Below are 24,595 nucleotides of genomic sequence, written 5' to 3'. Positions count from 1 at the left end.
AGTTCTCATCCTTGTTGTACCATTTGTTTTTGCAAGTATTAGATATAGGAGTATCCTTACAACTAAGATTCTACCTGAATCTACAGTGATATTGAATGAGTATGTCTTGGCTTCTTTTAATCAAGTTTTAAATATCCATTCTGATGTTGTTGGCACTTGAGCAATAGCAGGTTGGTACCATCCATAGTGAGTGAAGGTGCTGTCCAAGTGCTGCTGCTCTCCTGCAAAGCTGAGGTCAGTTTTCTGCACCTTTTCCAGCAGCTGGGCACAACAGTGCACTCAAACTGGCACCTCTTGGCACTGTGTGCTCATTGCCTGGCTGGGAATGTAGATGCGGCTTCTGACAAGCAAGGAATCTGATCTGTGCTAGCAGGAAGTCCCATTTAGATACTAACAGCTAAAGATTAGTCCACTGGATATATCCTATCCGAGCTGTGTGTTACACATAGCAAAAGTGCCAGACGGGCAGATGCTGTGATGCCTCAGAGTGATGGGGAATAAGGCTATTCTGAATGTCTGCCTGACAGTAGGCTGACCTGGGAGACAGTGTGTAGCACCATATGCAAGGGGAGAGAAGTAGGATGGATGCTGAAGCAATGAGAGGTCCCAAGTAGCAGCTGATCTGTCTTCCTATCCTAGAACTAGTTAACTCTGGTTATCTGTTGTTAACCTATGTTGTCTTCCTATCCTAGAACTACTTAACTCTGGTTAGGTCCAGCTGTGCCTAGTACATGCTTATTTACGTAGTACATAATCTCAGAGGGCTGTTTGTACTGTGAATCCTGCTGAGTGCTGTGGATCACTGTTTCCTAATGATTTGATATTTCCTGCTGAGCAAAAGGGAGAATGCTGAGCCAGCAGAAGGGATAACTGGTTAACAGGAGCTCTCCAATAAAATGTCTCTCTAATGAGTGTTCCCAGTTGCTCTAGCCACAAAGTAAGAATGATTTGCCTAGATTATTCCTTGAATACTTATTTAACTTCTAGTCCTTGACAGTTTTGATCGGTTTCTGTGTATTGGGAGTTGTCTTATAAATCATCTCATCCACTAGTTTAGGTGACCCTAACTCTCCCAGGAGGGAGCTCAGCTCTGAAGGTGGGTAAGAAGCTTTGTGGAGAAGGTACGTGAAAGAAATGGGTACAAATAGATGGTGAAAACTTGCTGTCTAAAGTGCCAGTAATAGCGCTTTCCCTTGGTGCGAAAGTGCAAGGTGGTAATTAGAGAGACAAATTAACATTCCTCCTGAGAAGATCAAGTCTAAAAAGGGCTCTCCTTATGAAGTTCCTGTAATTAAAGATGACTTGGTGTAGTTAGATTATTCATTTCTAAGGATGTGATGTGAATGGCTAGTGTTCATCTTTTCAGACTGGTGACTGGGTACCCGGAGGAGTTTTCACTGTTTGTGCGTGGGTATTAAACCAGGAGGATCTCACCACCAGAAGGCATGTATATACTCACTGTATCAGATTAACATTCTGCTGTTCATGTATACCCTGAGCAATCCACAAAACATTTTTTTGCAGGTCATGTTGCAAGCTAATTCGGAATTGCACTTGATATTTCTTGTTCTTTATCAGGGGATGTCCTAAGCCCATATGGTTTTTGCATACAAACAACAGAAAGCTATTCCGCAGACTTGAATTTCTTGAGTCTTGCTGAAAAGTGATGCTGAAGTGTGTGCACACAATATGCAGTACATTAAATGGTACTGTTGAATCTACAGGAATACGTGGAAATCGTGGCATGCTGCTCTTCTGTCTTATGTCATATAACTCTTTGAAGAGCTGGTACAGTTTACTATCTCCCTACTGTGTTTCTGTGGGTGTGCTCCAGTGATGACAGTGTTAAGCTCAGCAGCTTTCTTGACTTAAAATAAGTGGGTTTCCTAAAACATACCAAAAGGACTGAGTAGCCAAGTGGCTTTTTTAAATGCAGTATTGAATAGCAGAGCAGCTTAAACGGCCTGTAAGAGCTTGATAGGTTGATTTCTGAGATTTTCATTAAAAATATGAGTGAGAATGAAAGCAGGAGAGAGGTGGGGGTAATGGAAGTGATGGAAGAATGACAAAGGTAGGTTTGGGAGGAGGAATTGAGGAAGGGACAGCGTGAATTCAGGAGAGGTGTGTGTGTGTGCTAGGGAGGGGAGTGTGACAGAAGCCAGAATAGCAGAAGTGGAGATGACTTTCCTATAGAAGCGTTGAAAATGCGTTGGAGTATCTTCCAGAGGGTGCTAGGGTGGAAAAAAGCTGTGTCATTCAGGAATGCTGTTCCTGTATCCACGGTGCGTGACAGAAATGCAGCCTTCCCCATTGGGTGAGGATTTTGTCATCCTCTTGTGGGAGATGGATCAGCTGTATCTGAGGTTACTGAGCCCCCAGGGTTTGTACAAGAAGCCATGTGATTTGTCCTGACCTCAAGGACTTACACTGTTGGGTTAAGATGAGTTGATCTATTTTTACTTTAAAAGAATGCCCTTAAATAGATGAAGCCCCTCTGTTTCTCTTTAATCAAATAGAAGGTAGTTAAAAACTAGCGTAAATCCTTAAATCTGCTTTAAACAATAGCAACTTACACCCATGTGTGTAGGCAGGGATTTGAAACAACTATTGGATTTAGATGAAGCCAAATGCAAACAGAAAACTAAGCAGCAACAGTTCTCTTCCCCCACTGGCAGCTCTCCTACTGCCTGCCCTTCAGCTCTGCCCCCTCCTCAGTCACAGCGTGGGTCCCGGCAGCTGCCCCCAGCCTGGGATTCAGGGATGTTTTCCTTCCCTCTCTAGGATGATAGTAAGGGGAACTGCCACAGATCTGTGCAGCTTGCTCCTAGGAGAAGGAATGGCAGTGTAAGTGGTTCTTGCTAGCACAGGGGTTGAATGTGGAGCTGGCTTTTGCTGGGCAGTAATGGAAAACTTAATGCTTTAGGTGTAGTTTCTAGTGAATGTGAGAGATGCATGTCTAGAGGAATTTGTTACTTGAATAAAATGGCTTTTATCCCAATTTCTATTGCTCTAGTGTTTTCTTTCAGGAATAGTGACTGCCTAGAGGGTTTAAGGGAGGTCAAAGCAGTGGTTTGCACAGGGATGGATAGGAATCCTAGGGATGGCTGCTGGGTTAGTTCTGCCTTCAATAGGGTAACAAGTCTCAAGTCACTTGCCAGTCATTGCTAGCACTTCAAAAATGGTCCCTTTGAGTAAACTGACTGATGTACCTATCTGTGCTGCATCTTTAAGGGCAAGATAACTGCTGCTACTGCAGAGTGCTGTTTCTGAGTCTTTTCCACCGTAACAGTGCTACTGTGCTGGGAATGCTGAGAGCCAAACAGCAGGTTTTGGGCACTTACCAAGCCTTTGCTGAAAGAATAAGCTTCTAGTAGCTGTAACAGGCTGAATAAAAACTGCTCGCTAATTAAAGGGGTCAGATCTGCATATTGAATGTCAAGAATGTTCTGCAATTTGTGTGTCTGTAGTAGAAACAACTACTAAAGTTTGCTGCTGCTCAGGAGAGCGAAAGGGTCTTTCTGAATGTTTGCTCTGATAAGACAAGAGGAAATTCAAGCCATGGGATGCTGAGTTGCCTTATCCTGGGCATAGCTCTGGCTCTGTAATCTCTTTAAGTGTAAGAAGTGTGTGTGTGTCTTTTTTATCCCCTCTGCCCCCATGCATCCTAGGCATGCGTTATCAGCTCCGATAATAGCTGCAGCCAGCGAGGAATGCAAAGGGTTTTTCTCTTTAATTACCAACATCATTTGCATTAGGAAAATGTTTGAGGAATGGTGCTCATGAAGAAAGAGGATAATTTCTTGTATTAACACTAATGCTAAGAGTTATATACTTGCTGCCTTTCTAGATATGATGTAGGCTGCCTAATGCCCCTGGAAGGCTCTTCAGCTGAGGTTTTTATGGGCCAAGCTCTCTATAATTTGTGGAGAGTCAGTTGTTGGAAAAAGCATCACACAGATTTTCACAGTGGATCCACTTCCAATGTGTGATCTTTGCTTCTATTTCTTGTATTTATGAGGAGAAAGTGAAAATGCACCCATGTGAACTATATTGGTCTGTCTGAAGTGGATGAACCCAGGCAAGGAGGGATGGATGCTGTCTTCCTGCAGCAGAGGAGCAAGAGCAGAAACAGTCATTTGGACTGTGGATTGATGTGTGTGCCAGAACAAATCTGCAAGGGTCTGTTATCAAGACAAAGCCCGCTCTGGCTTGCCTGCTTGGCTTCATTTCCCAGCTGGGTGGTGGTGCTGGTGAAGAATGCTTAATATCCTTTAGTGGCCCTTCCTGTTAAACAAAGGCACTATGCTTGCTTGTTCTGAAAGCTGGGTTTTGGCTTGTTTCCTTCCTCTTTTATTCCCCCTTCAAACCAGCTCTGTGAGCGTAGTGCTGTAACTCAAGCACAAGAAGAAACTGTGAAGAAACCGTTTTGTCCAGAATAACTTCAGATTTACACCAAAACCACCAACACCTTCCTTTCCACTACCACAGACACAGCCCTGGTATTGTGAGAACCTTCCCAGAACAGATCCTGGGAGCGCTGAAACTAAATGTGACACAAGAATAGAAATTTTGTATCTTGGTAATGTGTTTTTTTTTGCCTTGAGTTGAGTTGTGTGACCCCTTCACAAGCTCTTTCCTCCTCTATTATTAGATAAAATGGGCTTGGGAAGAGGAACTGCGAGTTCCTGCAGTGATGCTTTAATAGAAGATGTATCACTGACTTGCATGAGATTATCTCTTGGTTGCAACTCATTTACAGGATCCTCCCCCTTTAAGTGAGGCTTAAGCTAATATGGTTTACTTCATAATTGGGGCAGGCTGATATGTGTGGACAGTTATGGCAAATCATCTGATAGGTGGTAATTTGCTAAGCAGCTGGAGCTGAATTGTGTCCACAAGCTTGAAATTCATTTGCTTTAACAATAAATAAGCCTTTTGTCCCACTAAGTTATTAAGCCTTCTTTCCCAGTACTCTAAGTCAGTGTGACACAAATGCTTCTAATAGGAAGATAAATCAAGATAGATGAGGTTCATAGATAGTTCACAGCGTAGAAGGCATGGCAAATACAGAGGAACCACCATCATGGGACAGCAGTCAATGCAAGCTCTTTGTGTCCTGCTGTTAAGAAATTTAATGAAACAATCTGTATTTTACATCCAGAGAAGGCATGTGTCGCCTGACATAGCAACAGTAGCTCCTAGAGGAGCCACTGGAGAGCTGCTTGGCTGGCTGAATTTGTGGTTGCCCATGGCTTATTCTGCAAGAGATCTTCATTATTGTACCATAAATGAAATCTACACATTGAGAAGGGATGGTGTGCCTCTGTTCATCATATGGATTCTATATAGGGAGTTGATGGCTGAGTGGAAAACGCAGGCAAACATTTACAGGTGATTTTTTTAGTGGTTGCTGAGGAGCATGACCCCAGCTTCCCTTAGGGGTGCATGCAGTTGTCCCTGCCTATGGCAGGGGGTTGGAACTACATGATCTTTAAGGTCCCTTCTAACCCAAACCGTTCTGTGAATCTTTGATACGAGTCTTCCCTTTCTGTGGCAAGTGCTGATGTGATTACCAAGGGTGCTGTACTAATAAGCCATGCATTATATAGCTTGCCATTTAGCTCTAACCCTACCCTTTCTTTCTCTGCAGTGCTGGAATTGCTGTAGGCTTCTATGGGAATGGAGAGACCAGTGACGGCATTCACCGGCTGACGTACTCGCTACGCCATGCAAACCGCACTGTGGCTGGTGTCCAGGACAGGGTAAGCACTAGGAGAGATGTGCTAGCAAAGAGAGAGTGTGGGAATGAGCAGACTTGCTCAGCAGCTCTTGTCTTGAATCTGGCTGTGCCTGTATCTTTTCCTATTTTTTGTTAGTCTCTGGGTTTAGAGATGTGCTAAAATTTCCATTAGCTGAGTGGTGATTGCTTCAGCTCTTCTAAAAATATCAAAGCAAACACAGCTTGTTAAATGAAGTCTTCCCTTTGCTAGGTTTATAAACAGCTCCTGATCAGCTCCCTTCCACACCCGGAAGAGGAGGCAGGCCAAAGCAGACAAATCTCTTAGTAAAATGTATCGTTTTAGCACAATCAGTTGTTCTTGTGCTGCCTCTAATTTCATGGTATCATTCTGTGACCCTGATGGTAGCTAAATGTGTGCATGTGTTAAAGGTTCAGCTGAGATGCTATTATTGGACTACTTTCAAACAAATTATTTTGTAGATGCTTATAAGTTGCTTTTGAAGGGTAAGCAGTCTGAGCCTCTAGGACAGAGGACTGGTAATCTGGTAGATGTCCATGACTTGCTGTAAGAATGGATCCTCTTTTACTTCCTTGACTTCTTGTCCTTTAATTATTTATCTAACTTTTGCCATCCTTTTTTTAACTCCCTCTTACATTCCCATAATACAGGTACTAGATACTGCAGTGGCCCTGAACCAAACAGCAGAACCAAACTTGCTTGTCCTGGAGGAGATGTTCACAAAGCAGACCGACTACCTGCATGTTATCCAGAAACTGCAAGGTCTCTTGGATGAGCTGGTCAGGCAAACAACCGAGATCCCCTTTTGGAAGAATGAAGAGCTGTCTCTGGAGGAGCTGGCAATTCAGATTGACCTCTATGACTGGTACAGGTGTGTAGCATGCTGTAGTGTAGATGTAGTAGCATCTGTTTTGCAAGAATGATGTGTGTCTTCTGGATGGCTGAGCCAGAGGCGCTGTATATTACCGCAGGTGCTGTTGGCTCACGTAGCTCATTTGTTTCTTACAGCAAAACTGCATTCAATTTAAATCAAAATGTGGGACAACTTTTTTCTTAACTGTGTGTATTACCAGCTGAAGGGAACCTCACTCTGAATGTGTAGCTTATTCTAACACTGGGGAAAAAAGAGCCACAGAGAGAGTTACTGTTGTGTCCTAATCAGTGTGTTGTAGTTGCATGGCACAGTAGCTAAATAGAGCAGAAAAATGGACTGGTTCCATAAGTTAACAGCACATCCTAATGTTCCCTTTTATTAAACATGTTTAATAAAAGATTGCATCAGTGGTTTTCCATGAAATAAAACCTCAGTCCACACAGGTGGAATAAATAAGCATTTTCTAACAGACGTCTAGGGAATTCAAGAAGATGCAATGCCTCTTCTTCACCTGATGGTGTCTAGTTGCATATAACTTTACACAAGAACAAGATTAGCAGTCTCATTTCTCAGCAACTGTGCATGCTGGCCATGCTGTGTAAATGTTTTTACCTCTTTTGACTCTAGACCCAGCAAGTATCCAGAGCTCCCTGGACATTAATCATTAGTGGTGGCTTTTACTTAAATAAAAGGGCTATGTTTTTCCCATGAGTCACACTAGCTTATTGATCTGTGCCTTTTGTCCACCAGTTTTCCTTTACAGACTGTGTATTCTGTTTGCTGCAGGTGGCTGGGATACCTGGGCCTGCTCCTCTTCCATGTCCTGATATGTTTGCTGGTGCTCTTTGGGCTCATTAGAAACTCCAGGGCCATTCTTATGGGGTAAGTTCTGACCCAGGCACAGAGGATAAGGAAGGCCATCTGAATCCGAGTGCCTGCTAGTTTAAAGCTTTAGGCTGTTGTTAGTTGATATCAAGGACTTCTGAGACTGAACATCTTAAATGAGCTTCTTGATGTAAAGACACTTTGTAGAGCATAGCTCCGTGGGTAGGATTGGGGCTAAGTTAGAGATCTTTGCAGGAAGGTTCTTGAGCTATAAACTGCAATAGTGCTGGTGTCCATTGCCCTCTCGTGCAAGATGAGGAACTCATGTGGGCAGTCTACCTTCCAGTGGGTAGCTTTGGTAGCCTCCATTTGCTGGAAGATGGCAATGTGAATATCCTCCCTTTAAATTTATGGGATTTTAAAATCTCCCTTTAATCCTCTACAGTTGTGAAGGCATTTGTTAAGTGCTGTTAAGCATTGCATATATCTGCACAACCTGGTAGCATGCCTTTTGTGTCATGCTCTGCTCTTGTTTACCTTTGGCTGTCATACCTGAAGAACAAGCAGTGTTAAACTGAGAACAAGCAATGGTTTGTACAGTTATGAGGAGGAGTCTTGTTGCCATGGTACTGCAATATTAATGCATGCCTATTTCTAAAAGGCACTGCAAATGCTGCCATGCTCAGGCCCCATTACAAGAGCAAGTATTCCTCTCCCTGTTGTGTAGCTTGGTTTAGCTTGGCACGTTTGGCAAAGGATCTGGTATCATAAACCCAGCGACAGTTCGACAACTGCCGTGGCCAAGAGTTTATCCTGGTACATGGTGATGCCATTTTAATAACTTGAATGCATATTCAGATTTATTATTTGCCAGGTGACTTCATACCTGGCAGGTTATACAGACAAAAGTCCAAGTGTGTATGCACAGATGGTAAACCCAGGGTTTAAATTAGAATCTCATTCCCCGTTAGCCAAAAGTTCGTATTAAGGCATTCCCCAAAGGGAGCACATGGCATAAAGAAGCAAATGTATCACAGCCAAGCAAGATGGTGAAATGCCAGTTTTAGATCTTTCAGCCAAACAATCAGTTACTGACCCAGTCATCTTCATTTAAGATAAAACAACAAATATGTCTTATTGATTACCCTTGCTCAGCTGAGGCACCAAGCTGTGTTGTCTGTTGTCATAAAACCACAGAACCTTGCTGATCCCTGGATAATATTTTTTCCATCCATTTGGAAAAAGTACAATAAAGTCTTTAGTGTCTCACTCCACAGTGCTGCACAGGGGTCAGTCTGGTGAAGCTCCATTACTTCTGCAAGGCGAGCAGAATCCATTCACAGAATAGGGATTACTCAAAATCAAAATAAACCAGTAGACTGAAGGGTAGATTTCTTTTTAATGGAGACCTATAGATTTATTTTTTACAGCTCTACTCTTCAATGAGACAAATACAACAGAAAAAAAGAGATGTCCTTTCCTTACAGAGATGCTAGCACTAGGTTTGAATAAAAAATATCTTGGTTATGAACAGGTTTTGCTTTGTTTTCTTCAGGGTGTGGGTGGGAGGGAACCTGCTTTTATGTTTCCAAGCCTGAAGGAAAAGGTATCCCTGAGAGAGCAACCCAAAGTCCCTTGGCTTTGAAGATAGGGATACATAAAATGAAACTGCTTGTTAGCCTCTATCGCTGGACCTGAGGGAGTTGAGGAGCACTTTTGCCTAAGCATCTCTAGCACTCATTCTGACAGCAAAGGTGAAGAGCTAATGCACCATTTGGGGAAGTGCAAAGCCCTTTTCCACTGGTGTGTGGTAGCTCAACATCACTGAGACCACTGCTCTGCCACCCCTCTGCCTTCTCTCTCCTTGATAGCAGCCACTTCCCACTGTTTCTGTTGGTAATGAGGTCCAGCTCTCGGAAGAGAACTTTGAAACCTGTGAAGAGATGGACTCACATGACAGTGCTAGGCACTTCAGCTGTTGCTCTGAACTGTTTGCCTGCAGGTGACTGTGTCTCCTGGGGCTTTGTGGGATGCTTAGGTGCTGCTTGGAACCAAAGGAGATGTCCTAACAGAGACTGAGTGTTCCCTCCCACTGTCTTAGCCATGCAGTGCTTACACCTAACAACCACCTGTTTATTCTAGAAACAGGAGGGATTTGTCCAATTTTGGATCAGGATGTTTTGGGTTTTTTTTCTTTGAATGTCTTTGGACCTGGAAAGTAAAGTCCAGAATGGGAATAGTGAAAGCAGTGGGACTGAAAACAGTGGGATCCATCTGCTGATCTGCCTTCCTTACAGCCACCCCTGTGTCTTTGTGCCTTGGCTTCCCTGCTAGAAGCAGGGTAAGACTTTGCTTCCACCCTCTTCTTCCTTCCCTGCAGGCCCAGGGCCAGGTAACATGGGAACCAAGAGTTGGATATAAACTTCTCTGCTGCTGTTCATATGAAAGGGGATGGTTTATCTGAAGATAACTTTGGGTTTGGCAATTGGTTTGGACTCCAAATAATACATCTTGTGGAAGGATCTGCTTGAAATCAGAGCTGCTACATCTGCCATCTGTCTGTCTCCCACAGGGTGTGCTTGCTTGGGGTGTTTGCCCTGATTGTCAGCTGGGGATCCCTGGGTCTGGAGTTGGCTGTCGCTGTGGTAAGTGGCTCTGATCCAAGTCCCGTTCACCCTTTGCTGCAGGTTTATCAGTCATGAGATTAATGTTGCACTGTGTTTTATAGCACATCTTGTTGTAAGTAGCTGTCCTAGCAATTTCCATCTATGAAAAGTGGAGAGCTCCTCCTTTCTCTGTGGTGTGATGCACTAGCTGGTACTCCAGCACTGCTGTGCTTGTGTAAGGCAGTGCTAGTGGGGGTGACGATGAGAGACTTCAGCATCTGAAACATGACCATAGTAGAGAGTTCCCTGATGTTAACCTGGCTCAATTGGTCTTTGATACTGGTGTTCTTTGATATTCTTTTTCCCTTTTGTCTTGCATCTATCTAGGGCTCCAGTGACTTCTGTATTAACCCCGATGCTTATGTCTCCAAAGTGGTTGAAGAGAATGCAGTGCTTAGTGCTGGTAAGTGCTGGGACTGGCTTTGGCACGGGGTACTGTGGCTCCAGCTGTCACATAGGAGCATGGTAGGGGCTGAGAATTTAAGGCTGTGTTTGGAACAGAGGAGCTTGCACACAGTGGGAAAAGCATATGTTTGTGGAGCTCTGGAAAACCAATGTCTTCCCGAGGAAGCATTTATACCCTGATCAGAAGTGTACATGTACAGTTTTGTCAGAAGAGCCTTCAGAACCTTTCTTCTGTCTTGGAAATAACTCATAAAATGGAAAACCAGAAGTCTCTGGATTATTCTGCTCTAAGTATAGCACTCTTGAATCTTGTTCTCCTCTCTAAGTGGCAGAAGTGTGGCAATAGTAATGTACAGTTTGAGTTGTCATTTTTAAAACTTGCTCTTATGTTCTTGAATCCAGAATAGTCATTTTTACATCTCTTATCAACAAATATCTATATTTTTTTCTTCATGGGGGCTATAAATAGTAGTTTCTTTAATTTAAAGGGTAAATGAATGGAAAGTGCCACAAATAAGTATGATTTTTCCCTTTCCGTTATAAATGCAGTATTTTTGTTTATCCTGTTCCATTTAAAGCTAGATGCTTCCATCACAGTGGCATCCAGCTGAAGTACTAATGGGTTTTGGGTTTGTGGTGCCTAATTTAGACTGAAGTGATTGGTGAGATGTGGGGTGCCTCCAGTTGGGACCTCGGTGGGGGGCAAAAGTGGCATTTAGAACTGTGGTTTAACAAGAAAGTGCCAGCAAAGACACTGTAAGTGCTAGAAATGAAAAGGATTTTTCAGGACTGAATTTGCTGCTTAGATAAAAATTAATTTTTCTCCTACCTTCTCTCCCCTGATAGTTCCTCTGTATGATAAAACACAAATAAGCAATGACGCTGATATGCAAAAGGAGCCATCTGTGTTTTCCCTAGTTCTTATTTAGTGGAATCAGAGAATCTTTGCCTTGTGTACAGAAGGTCTAGTGTATGGCTGGGTGCTTAGCCAAATGCTGCCTCTCACTGTGCAACTGATCAGAAATTAGGTAGGTAGCTATGGCTGAGGATGCAGGGATTGGAAGCAATAAGAACTGTTTGTCTGGAGGCAGACTGCAGTATAAAAGAGTATGTACAAGTTGATATTATCACTCTACAGCTTATTTTTGGAATGCCTTATTTATTGATTTCCTGAGAAGGAGAGAAGAGAGCCAGGCAGCGTTCTTTGTAACAAAGAAATGCAATAAGGGAGGAGAATGAGTGTTTATCACCACACAAAATGAAAATCCTCTCTTGGCTGTGAAGGTGACAAAGTGGCACCAAGGTACCAAGCTAGTCTTCTAGTTGCTCAAGGAGGCAAACGGATCAGTGAGGCCAAGGGGAAATACTTGGCTCTAATTTGGTAGCCCAAATCAGTTCTGGAGCATGTTTGGTAACAATTAGATTGACCCTGGGAAACTGAAGAAGCACCCCTTTGTGCAATTTCTCTGTTTCAGTTGCCCTTGTCTGCTTGGCTCCTAACAGTGAGTGTAGGACTGACATTCTGTCCCTCCTCCTGCTTCCCTGGGCAGGGACAGCCAACTCCCCCGGGTGAAATCAGGCTGTTCTGACAGCACCACCACCTTTAACAGTTGTTAAGGCTCCATAAATAACAGTGAATGGGTCCAAGCGAAACGCTGAAGAGGAGGAAGAGCAGGTGTTGTCACAGGCTTGAGTCGGAAGGGTGGCCCCTTCTGTGGGAGGCTGGTGTGTCAGCTCCCTGCTGTCAGGCAGCCGCTGCGTGTTCCTCAGCGCCTTCTCCTTTTTTTCAGAGGGAAATCAGTCTAACTTCTGAGCCTGCCATTGCACTAGGCAGCTGGCTGGGAGATGATCCAATGTTCTGCCTTTCCCATGTGGATTTTCACTGCTGTGTCATAGTTTATGATCAGGAAGCTACGGAAATAGCTCACGGTCCCCAAAGTCGGGACACTCGCGTGCACCTGAGCAGGAAGGAAAGTCACGATGCAGTGTGGGACTGCTCAATGACACTCCTTAGAAACATCTTTAAAAGTGTTGGTATCCCTTAACATGCTTGTCTGTAAATTGTAGCAGCTGCTTTGTCATCAGCTGAGCCATATATACACCAAGAGCGGTGAGCTTGAAGAGGCAGGGCAGGCAGCTGGGAGCCAGCATCAAGTGTGGTCCTCTTGCGGGAAGATGCCCTGTTTGAAGGGTCATTATTCTAGTGCATGGAATCTTCAGACTCTCTGGTTTGCTGCCTCTGCTCTTTGGATGATGCTCTCCAACATTAACAACAGTACAGACAGATGAGGGAGAAACAAAAGTTGTTCCAGCTAGTTCCATCAGAGTGAAACCAGAGTGTAGCTGACCACGGATTTTTCAGCTCAGAAAAGAGCTGAGTAAGAGTGTGAGTGGATGGAAGGGCTCAGGTCACCCATGGAAGAAGAATCCATTGGGAATTAGAATATATATATCACATTTAGTAATCACATTTGCCTTGGGAATCACTTCTGCTGAAGTTGGGCTGAGAAGGCACTCATGCCCTGAGAGCACTCAAGTCTTGCCTAGGTACCTGCTTTTGGCATGTCGCATACTGGGCTACGTATTGCTATATATTTTTAAGGATAGAAGAACCAACAAGTAACCTTAAGAAGCTTTGTAGTGCTGGGTCAATTTTTCCCTTTAATCACTATTCTTAGTTGTTGTTTTTAAATATAGCGTGTTGTAATATTCCCAACCCTCTGCTCTGGCATTCAAACAGAGATGAACGCTGCTCACTTCCCCTTGGTGAGATGGGAGATTGGTATATTTGCAGTGCTTTTCTGTTGGTGATAGTTATAGTGGTTTTCACAGAAAAATAACTGGTGCTGTCATGGTTTAACCCCAGGCAACAGCTCAGCCCCACACAGCCACTTGTTCACTTCCCCCTGGTGGGATGGGAGAGAATGGGAAGGGTGAAAGTGAGAAAACTTGTGGGTTGAGATAAAGACAATTCAATAAGTAAAGCAAAAGCTACACAGGCAAGCAAAGCAAAGCAAGGACTCAATTCACCACTTGCCAGGTCAGGTCAGGCAGGTGTTCAGCCATCTCCAGGACAGCAGGGCTCCATCACAGGTAATGATGGCTTGGGATGGTGATAAATGCCATCACTCCCAATGTCCCCACTTCCTCCTTCATCCCCAGCTCTATATGCTGAGCATGACATTGTATAGTCTGGGACATCCCTTCAGTCATCTGGGGTCAGCTGTCCTGGCTGTGTCCTCTCCCAACTCCTTGTGCATCCCCAGCCTCCTCACTGGTGAGGAGCAGAAGAGGCTTTGGCTCTGTGTAAGCACTGCTCAGCAGTCACTAAAACACCCCTGTTTCCAGCACAAATGCAAATCGCAGCCCCGTATCAGCAACTATAAAGAAAATTAACTCTACCCCAGCCAAAACCAGCACAGTTGGATACTGGGCAACTAGTATGTTAATATTCCTGTTTGTCTATTAAATGCTGTTTGCAAGCCTAAATAGAATTAATGGAGCTCAGACTAATCTGATCAAGTGCATTATTATTGTTGTCATGTTTTTAGCTGATCTCCTTGTTTTGTAGATAAAATGTGCTGCATTAAGAAAAGGGAGGGAGGGAGGAGAACAGGGAGCAGAGAGCCTTAATGCAGGTTTCCTGGAGAAGGAAAGCCTTAAATCATTTTGCAGAAGAGGCTGATATATGTGCCTAACTCATCCAGTATTCATTAATTGAGATAAAGCCAATGGAGTTGAACAGTGTCTGTATAATCGGTTCCTGCTGTTAGTCAAAAGACTTGGTGTGGCCAAGATGTTTATTTTCAAAGCAGGAGGCCATCTTCTAGTTTCATCCTTTTTCACTGTTGTTGTGTTATTATCAGATGACTTATTGCATACAATTAAATAAGAAGGCACAATCTGTCTGAGCAACAGGCAGAGCTTTCTCATATAAATGCTATGCAGATCTGCCCCTTTGCTGTCAGAATGTTGCCTTAGGGAAATGAAATTCCTGGTGGAGAACATCTTACCTGGGCAGGAAAACCTGGCCAAAAGGCACATCTTCCTTTGTCTATCACAGGTGATAGACTTCAGCTTTCTCTGCTGGTTGAACCCACAGAGACAGTCTCATCCGGGTGTATATGTAAAATGTGAGATGCTTAGAGAATGCTCAAGTAGGGCTGGGAAAAGCTGTTCTAGGTGTGAGGAGTTTTTCCAGCTAGGATCTGCTCATTACCCTACAGACCTTCTCACTGCCTTTTGGCAGGTGCATAATGCCATTTTTGCATTTCAGCTGGGCTTTGAAGTGAATAGTAAGTCTCCATGGTTGCAAAGCAATAAGTAGCTCTAGCGGCTGAAGCTGTCTTTAGCAGGCAGCTCTACTTTCCTTTCTAGGAAACCCAGATTTTGCAAAAATAAAGCATTTTGGGTAGTTCCCTTCCCTGCCTTCTGCTCCCTCACTGCCTGTGCACTAAACGAGTGGGTCAGGAGGATTGCTGCAGGCATAGGCAGCTGCAAACGTGACCCTGCCTAACCCTTCTCCTGTGAACTAGTTTGCCTAAAGGCTGGCTTCAAAAATCAGATCCAACCTTCAGGAATTTTCCTTGAGAGGAAAATGCATCGGAAAGATAATTATAGCAAGGAATTGCCTGAAGCTGTTAAGAGTGCAAATGATGGGTTAATGTAGCTGTTTTCTGGACAGAAATGGGAGATTTGGGGGTGTACAGGATAGCCTCCACCAGGTTTAAAACTGGTGGAGGTGCCTCCTGCTCTTTCCTCTTTCCCAGCCTGGTGGTATGGAGGCAGGGGTCACATTCCTCTTGATTTCCAAGCTTTGCAGTGTATGATCACTTTAAGGCACTTTACTGCCTATTGTAGCTTTAGCTTTAAAGCACCACAGCTATTAGTGTGCTGGGTTCAGTGCAGGGGAAAGCTGCTCCTGCTATCTTTGCCATTTTGGGAAGCACGTTTTATATTTGGTTTCACACTTGTCAGCTGCAAAGCCAGTGCTACCACAGTGAAGCCTTGTTGATCCTGCCTTCCAGGGGCAAGCAAGGGAAACACTTCACTTACTGCTTTTTGCTTCACTTGTAACCAGCAATCTTTATCCTGGGCTTACAAGCTGCAAACTATGATGATATTGGGAACTCTTCTCTGTAATCTGCTCAGCAGGGGTGGTCCAAAAGGCCCTCAAAAAACATTTCTAGAGCTATTTATTAGCAGTATGTCATGCAACTGAATGCACTTACAAAGGTGATGTAAAACTGATACCACTGTGAAAGCTTAAGAGAAACTTAGAGTGGTTTGTTGGTTTAAAATAAATAGGTGGCAAAATCATAGAATGATAGAATAGTTAGGGTTGGAAAGGACCTTAAGATCATCCAGTTCCAACCCCCTGCCATGGGCAGGGACACCTCACACTAAAACATGGCACCCAAGGCTCTGTCCAACCTGGCCTTGAACACTGCCAGGGATGGAGCATTCACAACTTCCCTGGGCAACCCATTCCAGTGCCTCAGCACCCTCACAGTAAAGAACTTCGTCCTTATATCCAGTCTGAACTTCCCCTGTTTAAGTCTGAACCCATTACCTGTTGTCCTATCACTGCAGTCCCTAATGAAGAGTCCCTCTCCAGCATCCTTGTAGCCCCCTTCAGATACTGGAAGGCTGCTATGAGGTCTCCACGCAGCCTTCTCTTCTTCAGGCTGAACAGCCCCAACTTTCTCAGCCTGTCTTCATACAGGAGGTGCTCCAGTCCCCTGATCATCCTCGTGGCCTCCTCTGGACTTGCTCCAACAGCTCCATGTCCTTTTTATGTTGAGGACACCAGAACTGCACACAGTGCCGCAAGTGAGGTCTTATGAGAGCAGAGTAGAGGGGCAGGATCACCTTCAAACTGCTGGTCAAACTTCTTTTGGTGCAGACCATGTGTGATGCTGTGGATTGCTGCGCTGTTCTCTCAGCACAGGTGCATTTTAATCCATTTTCCCATCACCATTGAGTGTGATTTATGAGCCTGGGAGGAGCAGTCCTTTCTTTGGCTCAGTAGTTGTGGACAGTTGCTTGTGTGGTCTGGCCAGAGTGAGGCACACAAAGCAGTTCCTGCTCCCCATTGCTGGTCGGAGGCTTGGCTGGGGAGATGCAGGTCATCCCAGAGGAAGAGTCAGTGGGAGGGAGATGGAGCAGCTGGCAGAAGCTGCCCCAAAGTAGGCTAATGAATTATAAATACCAGCTGTCAGGTTACATTGCCAGCGTGCAGGAGCTGACAGGCTGTGGTGTACCACTTGGTCTCCAGTGTGTTGGCTCGCCCAAAGGTGTGTTCAATATTTATGGGAAGTCAGGATACAATCAGGTCTGCTTCCTTCACAGCTCTGCTTCTTGTGGTTATGCCATTTGCTGATTTCTGAGTTGGGGCTGTTGAATATAGCTTTGCAGCTTGCAATTTTTGTGTCTGAAAGTCACAGAAAATTAAAGAGAATGGGGAAGAGGATGCTAGTGGCAGGGAGAAGTGCAGAAGATATGTGTGTTTTGGGGCTTTTGTAGTCTTTAGTGAGCCAACATCACTTAAAAGAACCTGCTGATTTTGCTGATGCCTTTATTCGTCTAAAGAGGAACTGTAAATGTCTAAGAAATAATCTAAAGGCATCTGGATGATAAGTTTTCAGAGCTCTCTTCCGCAATGGCATTATTGAGAACGGCAGGGGAAAGCCTGTTATTTGTAATCTGGGCATGTTGGCAGTTGGTATAGTATTATGGAGGGCTTATGAGGGCATGAGGCTGGTTTCATACATATCTGAATGAGGAGGAATATAACTGTCTTCAAGCCTGTAAATAAATGATGCTGGTAGCAGAGCACTGTAAGGTCATATCTGGAAGTTTATCGGTATGTCTTCACTGTACTAGGATTACTGGTAGAGCTACTCAGTATTGAGACTAACTTTTGGGATGACACCTGCAAATGAGCTGAGGTTCCTTGAACAGGTAACATGGTGCTGTTACCCTAATGCATGGTAAGAGCTTTCTTCCCTGATCAGCCCTGCATTATTGACTCAATACTGAAAATGGCTTCTTTACATAAGTCAAAAGAAGAATGCAAAGTAAATGATGCGCACTCTTTTAAAGTTTAATTAAAGACTTCTAATTAAAATCTGTTTGTGTGCAATTACATATCCATCAGCAAACAGGCTTCTTTTTACATGTTCATCACTAATACGTGTCAGAAGGACAAGAGCTTTTCCCATCCATTTCCTCAATTGCTTTCAAAGTAACACCATTTTTAGGAGGCGCTGTTAGTAAGTTAGGACTTTCTTGAATTAGGAGGACATTCTTATGTTCTTCTACAGAGCATTGCCTAAAACCAGTCTGTCCTTGAACTTGAATCCCAAGCTGTGAAGATGGATTTTGGGTGGGTGTCTTTTGCCCTTTTTTCTTTCAAACACTTGAATTTGTGTTTGGGAAGTGGTATATTCAGCATACCAGATGTGTGTATGCGCCTCCTTTGGCCCAACAGCACACTGTTTTGATAGCAGCCTGTATTTATGTCACTGTTACTACCTGTCCTGGGCTAGTGTTTTGTGGTTGTGTAGTGACCTTGCTGGTGAACTGAACGGGCTGAAAGTTGAGTTCTCTCTGCTATGTGCCCTAGACAGCAGCCTGTAGTTGCTTTAAGTGTCTGTAGAATGGTATTCTGACACTCAGAAGCTGCAGAAATTAATCATCCAGTTGGATGTATCCTAGACTGAGGTCTTGTCTTATGTTTATACAGTGGATAGTGCTGACTTCTGTTTGGATGTTTCATCTAGCTATTTAAGTGGGAAAACCCCATTGCCTTTCACTCTTCAAGAAAACAAATCTTAGTTTTCTCCCCAAAGACAGCTTACATCCCTTTCTCTAGTGCCATCCACGCACTGTAATCCTACACGGAGAGATGGAAGTGATTCCAATTATATTGCATTTTCATTTTGTGTATTGCTTTCAGAACTGAACACCTCCCTTGTGGCAGTTGTATAATGCTGCAAAGCTGAAACAGTGTTCCAGTATAATGGAACAATGACTGTCCTTTTCTCTTTGTAGATACTCTCCGCTATTACATGACCTGTAGTGCTGGATACCCCAACCCTTTCCAGCAGGTGAGTATAAGCATCCTTCACCCCTTCTCAGCTTCCTGCTGGGTATAGGTTAAATGCTTTTGATGCCAGCATGCAACAAGTTGCAGGGTGTTAGCTTTATGGAGCACTCCACCTGTTGGTAAAGCTTTGGTAGCTACTTCCCAGCTGTGCAAGAGGTGGCACTGTGATTTAGTGAGTGGTTTTTTCCAACTTCATCACTACCTGCATAGTTTCAGTTCCAAGGTGCCCTCTTAGAAGGGCACTTAGAAGGTGTGTAATGTGGTGAGGACCATGACTCTGTTTGTGGTATCTCTGTTTATATGGCACTCTAAGAGCAGCAACATGAAGAAAGAGCACCCACAATTAATGCCAGAGTGGGAAACTACATCGTGCTTTGAATCTCTTGCAGGTTCTTTTAGGTTAAACAGTGGCAATGGTTCACTCCCAAAATGTGAGGGAGTGATTCTCACACATGCCTCTTAAATCCTTTGGATGTTGAAGGGTTTGTACCCTGAAGTATAAATGTGAGTCATTATTCTTTTGTGTGGGGGCTGAAGAACAGCACCTGGGTCCATCCCAAACTTTGTCATGTATCAGAGGCCAGAATGAACCCACACCACCCACCATTTGGCAGACACCAGCTGCTTCACCATTTATATTTAGGATTTTTTAAGTCTTGTCTTCCTCTGTTTTAAAGGGTGGGGTAAGAACACTTCAAGCTGTGGTATGATGCACCATTGCCATCTGTTGCATTTCTGGTTGTTCAGTATACGCTCTGACATGCTAGTGCATGTGAAATTCCCATGGATGCCTTAATGGGATGTGAAGGCTGCACCCTAATACAAACAACTGCTGGTGTTAACATTAAGTCTCTCTCAGCCATCTGATTTAGTAGAAAAATCCAGCTGTGCTTTGGTGAGAACATGAGTACTTTGTCTTTTCTTTCTCCTTCCCCTCTGTCCTGGAGCCAGCTCCAGCTGTGTGTATGGTTTTTGTGTACGTGTTTTGTTTTTGTTTGTTCTTTTGGTTCTTGCTTTTCCCTATTCTTTCTGTCTGTACTTCTTCCAGGTTGGTAAAAGTCAAACTTAACCCTCTTGCAGCTGCACCCATGTTAGTTGAGACAATCTTAACTTGTACCGTTCATACAGATGATGCTTCAATATTTGGGAAGTAGGATTTAAGTCTTTTCCCAGGAGTTCTGTTGGTGCATGTGTCCTGGCTGAAACGTTGCATGTTTTGTGTCGAGCAGAAGCTGTCAGCAAGTCACAAGGCTCTGGTAGAAATGCAGGATGATGTTGTGGAACTCATGAGGTCAGCGAGCAGAGAGCACCCAACCTCCAAGGTAACTCTCCTCAAGTTGGCTGTCTGTGTGCTTTCTGCCTTCCCTTACCCTTGTACAAAGCCTAACATCAGCTCCTGCTAAGCCATTTCCATGTAGTAATTGCTAGCTTGTTGCTTACAGGAGTATCTTACTCGGATCCAGGAGGTTTTAAATTCAACAGAGATCAACTTGCAGCAACTGACAGCTTTAGTAGACTGCCGGAGTCTGCATTTGGTGAGTGCTCAGTAACTGGGCTTGAGCTAAGAAAGAACAAAGGGGATGAAGAGCCTGTACTGTACTGATTATTTTGGTGTTTCAAATCTCCGCTGTGCCAGAGCAGTTTGCAACAGCTTTTACTGTTTGATTCTAGCAGAAAGGAGAATGGGCATTTGGATCAAGTTACCTTTCTGTTCAAATATCAACATAGGAAACTAGATAACACGCCTTTATACATCTACAAGCTGCAGCACTAAGGTTTCAGGGCTCTCAGATGGGATTTTTTCCATAGCATATGGCTTATTGACCTTCCCGTGGGGTGGAATGCCTTAAAGCTGCAGTATAGCATGGACTAAATGTTGCCCTAGCTGAAATGCTGGAAGCAGATAAGCGGATAGTCCATGATATGTTCCTGGGCCACAGGACATAGTGAGGGAGCTGAAGTGCTTAAAGAAAAATGTGTTATCTTACGTGAGCCTTTGCTTTCTTTTCTGTCACCACCACCACCACCCCCCCCCCCCCCCATCACTCCCCATTTTTTCCCCTCCTCTTCTCATTCTTACTATGTGGGGTTGAAAATATTTCCATATATGAATCTGAGATGTGCTTTCTGAGAGGAAATAAGGGTTAGATCAGTTATGAAAAACAGTTGAGATACCTGAAATTAAAACAGAAATATGCTCTGGAAAAGAAACTACAATCTCTTAAGTTGTTTCGGAGACTGTAGTCCAGGGGAAGGGCTTTTGAATTAGAGCTCAATGTTAACTCTCTAATGATCGGGAAACTCTGCTCATTTCTCCCTCCAGGATTACGTCCAGGCTTTGACGGGCTTTTGCTATGATGGAGTGGAAGGCCTCATCTACCTGGTTCTCTTCTCCTTTGTCACAGCCCTCATGTTCAGTTCCATTGTGTGCAGCGTCCCACACACTTGGCAGCAAAAGAGGTATAGAGAGGGTTTGGATCCTGTAGCATTGTAGAGCTCTGTTCTAATGAAGACTGGCTATTGGACTTGTGCCCATGAGCATATGGAGCTCTTTCCCATATGATCCCAGGAGTGTGAGGGATGAGGCTTTATAAGCACAGGTCCAACACACAACAAAAATGTTGGCTTTTGTTCTGGCTGTGGTTAATACTTACATCTGAACCTTATTGCACTGGAATACTATGTGTGCAGAGTATTTAGTACACTGTAGGACTGTAAGTCAAGACAGAGATTAATGATTATAGCTGTAGAGAGAGGTAATGCTTGAACTACGTGCCATCTCTGTAAAATGCCTGTTCTTTTGCATTGCTTTGAGGCATTTATTCTAGTACGGGGAAGAGAATAGGAATGAGAAGCAGTTCACACTTGCCTTTTTGGCTTTGCTTATACTGAGGTGACTGACTTGCATAGCTAATAGAAAGCAGAACTGTCTTGGTGGCAGTAGCATGGGCAGATGAAATACTTGCAAATTGGTGGCAGTCATCTAGCAGCAGAGTTGTTTGGAGTTAGTATTAATGGTTCAGGCTGATCAGGAGGTGTTGAGCAAACCTTTGCTTCACTGACTGGCTGCTGCCATCACATGCAGCTATTAAAATAGCTTTGAGTTTTCTGTTCTTGCTGAAGAGCAGCAGTCTGTGCAGCAAACTCTCTTCTGTGGTCCTGAAACACAATTTTCGTGGTCTAAACCCAGGCTCAAGGTTCAAAGATCAAGATAAAATGGAACATCCTGAACAATAGCAGGAAGCCAGAGCCCGCCAGGCCTGCAGTGCCCAGAGAAAGCCTTGGGAAGTGTGTTAGAGTAGCACTTGAGAAAATGGCTGGTTTCCTTACCTCTTCCACATGCAGCTGCAGAGACGTTACCAAGAAGATAATGGGAGTCTGTCTGTTTAAGGAGAAAGGTTTACGCAGTGGTATCTCTCTTGTGCTGCATTCCATGTAGGCTGCTGCCTGCCCTGCCAGCCCCAGCAGGCTCTGACTGCTGCTGTGAACTGAAGGATTCCCTCTTGCATTCCCTCCAGCATCACTGCTTCCTCTGCCTCCCTCTGGGAAGTGGAGGATGTCATCCTTTATTGCCTGTAAGAGACTCTCCAGGCTGCAATTCCCTAAATAAATCTTCAGTGCCACCTTGTGGTACAGGAGCTGTGGGTGATGTTTAGTGATGTCCATGCTGTCTCTCCCAGCAACAAAGTGCTTCCTACAGAACCCTTTACTAGCTTTGTTAACCATCACTAAAGTGTAGTCAAACCTTGGTGTTTCATCCTATAGGGAAATAAAATAGCAGCGTATATTACGTAGGAGGGACAAAAGATTAATATGGGAAGGAGGAAATGAACCAGTTGGCAAACAGCTCTGCTCTGCATTAAAATTGGTTTAAAATTCTATCACTTTTGAGAGAGTAAAGGCTTTAGACATGACTGTTGCAATTTAGTCTCTCTGAAGACTTCTGAGATTGTGCTAGAAGCTGAAGCAGACTCATAACCAGAATGGGAGTTCAGAGGAGTCTACAGAGGCTTATCCTTACAAGCTCTTTGGACATGGCTACAAGAAACAGAAGGACACAGACTGTTGTTTTGAAGGATGCTTTCTGTGGGATGCTTGGCGCTACCTCCCCACTGTCTCTGTTTTGTTTTGCTGAGTGCTGTGTGTTTCAGGATGTGTGTCCATCCTTTGGCTGCATGACTGGGCAGTTACAGAACTCTGCGGTCTGCCAAGCCTTGGGAGAAGACCGTAGGGTGACTGTAGGGGATCACGCAGTGTAAAAGTCCAGATGGTATCTGTGGGAGGTCTGAGTCACTCTGGTGTAGGCTGTGTTTGACACTGCCACCCTGAGGCATCCCAAATGGGTATGAATGTGGAGGTGTGGAAGATGGTTGGGAGGTTCCTAGGATTACCATGGTTTCCTGCAAACCCCACATGTGGGGTAATTGTAGGGTTCTAGGAACTTTTTCTCCTTCTTGCAGAAGCTCAGATGATGATGGGGAAGAAGAATCAGCTGCTCAAGGGAGTAGACAAACACACGATAATCTTTACAGAGTGCACATGCCCAGCCTCTATAGCTGTGGGAGTAGTTATGGCAGTGAGACCAGCATTCCAGCAGCAGCACACACAGTCAGCAATGCTCCTGTCACAGAGTACATGTGAGTATCCCGACAAGAAGGCTGTACTGCAGCTTGTCCAGGTTGCTTCACTCTCATTTCTATTGTTGCAAGCACTCAAGGCACACACTTTTGGCCAAGCAGTAGGAAGTGATGAAGGTTTTTGTCCCAGGTGTCAAAAGACATATCTTCTTGTTGGTATCTACTGGGAGAAGGGAATAGCTTAGAAGTGCTGCAGTAGAGAAAGAGCTGTATTAGCATGCTCCAAACTGTGAACAGCTTTGTCCTGCAGGATTTAGGAATCTATCTAGAGAAAAGAAGTAGGAAAGTATTGTCTGGGCTCTTTATAACCAAGTTATTCTAATCACCAGAAGAGTTAATTCTTCAGACAGAGCAGTCTTGCCTCCTTAGAGGCAAGATTTTAAGCCTCCTTAGAGACTAAGATTTAAGACAAAACCTTCAGGCTCTGTCCTTCCACCATATTTGCAGTCAGCTCTGACATCTGTTACAGTCTGGAGCTACCTAGTCCAGGTGGGATCTTCAGAGCTTTCTCCAGAAGAGCCTGCCCCTGATCACACTTGGACCAGCTTCAGGGCCCATCTTTTTTCTGAGCTGGCACATCATCTGGTTCTTCCCTTTAGACTTTGTCCTCATTTTATCTCCATTTCTGCAGTTTGGCAGTTCTGACGCTGTAAGGAGGCAGATTTTCCTGTGGATCTATTTTTAAATCACTTGACACGATTCAGTGTGGGCCCTTCTGAGTAAGAGAAGTGCTTAATCTGAGGGAAATAATGCTAGCTTTGTGCCCTTGCCTGGAAAAGGGGGGATCCACCTGCCCCGTAGGAAAAGCTTTGAGGGAGACAGACCTGATGCGGTAGTTCTGGGGGTGTGTATGCTCTGTCCCATGGCACTGTCAGAGACCTTCCCCCAGCGAAGCATGGCACATGTCCCCTGTTACCATGTGTGTCTTCCTTTCCTAGGAGCCAGAATGCAAATTTCCAGAACCCCCGTTGCGAGAATACCCCGCTCATTGGCCGGGAGTCCCCACCTCCCTCAGTAAGTCTCTCTTTACTGCTCCTCTCTGCTTCAGCAACTTTGGGGAACACACGTTTACCACTCCTGTATACTCTCAAGGGAGCTGATTGTCAGCCAAACACAGGATCTGGCCCATAAATGGCAGCAGTTTGAGTAGACGAGCCATGTCTCACCTGCCATGGAGAACAAAACCCTGCCGTGCTACTTTGGACATTGCACGTAAAAAGAATACAATTCAAATCCTATGGGCCCAGTCCTATCACCACTGAAGTTTGCATGAGTATCCTGGTGGGTGACTTCAGCAGGATGATTCACTTGCATGCAGT

At 44.4% G+C, this 24,595-nt stretch overlaps 1 protein-coding gene across 4 annotated transcripts in view; it reads left to right on the top strand.

Annotated features, from left to right (window-relative positions):
• Positions 1-24,595, top strand: part of TTYH3 (tweety family member 3) — a 78,582-nt gene that overhangs the window by 41,144 nt on the left and 12,843 nt on the right. For 3 of the 4 annotated variants that reach the window (XR_009746933.1, XM_061473524.1, XM_061473526.1), the window contains exons 3-13: positions 5,651-5,762; positions 6,410-6,630; positions 7,420-7,515; positions 10,031-10,103; positions 10,452-10,527; positions 18,585-18,640; positions 19,869-19,961; positions 20,082-20,174; positions 20,963-21,099; positions 23,100-23,276; positions 24,215-24,290. Coding sequence is in view for 3 of the 4 variants with exons in the window: in XM_061473524.1 (XP_061329508.1) it covers positions 5,651-5,762; positions 6,410-6,630; positions 7,420-7,515; positions 10,031-10,103; positions 10,452-10,527; positions 18,585-18,640; positions 19,869-19,961; positions 20,082-20,174; positions 20,963-21,099; positions 23,100-23,276; positions 24,215-24,290 (1,210 nt within the window). In the remaining variant the exon portion in view is untranslated. The remainder of the gene's footprint in view (positions 1-5,650; positions 5,763-6,409; positions 6,631-7,419; positions 7,516-10,030; positions 10,104-10,451; positions 10,528-18,584; positions 18,641-19,868; positions 19,962-20,081; positions 20,175-20,962; positions 21,100-23,099; positions 23,277-24,214; positions 24,291-24,595) is intronic. The other variant, XM_061473527.1, reaches the window with a different exon arrangement.

This window comes from Pezoporus flaviventris, unplaced genomic scaffold, assembly GCF_033815535.1.
Source record: "Pezoporus flaviventris isolate CSIRO_AGI_PZ_B2104156 unplaced genomic scaffold, CSIRO_AGI_Pfla_v1 ptg000078l, whole genome shotgun sequence".
In the NCBI taxonomy this organism is placed as follows: Eukaryota; Metazoa; Chordata; class Aves; order Psittaciformes; family Psittacidae; genus Pezoporus; species Pezoporus flaviventris.
The sequence above is the reverse complement of the archived record's forward strand: the minus strand, read 5'-3'. Positions and strand labels throughout refer to the sequence as shown.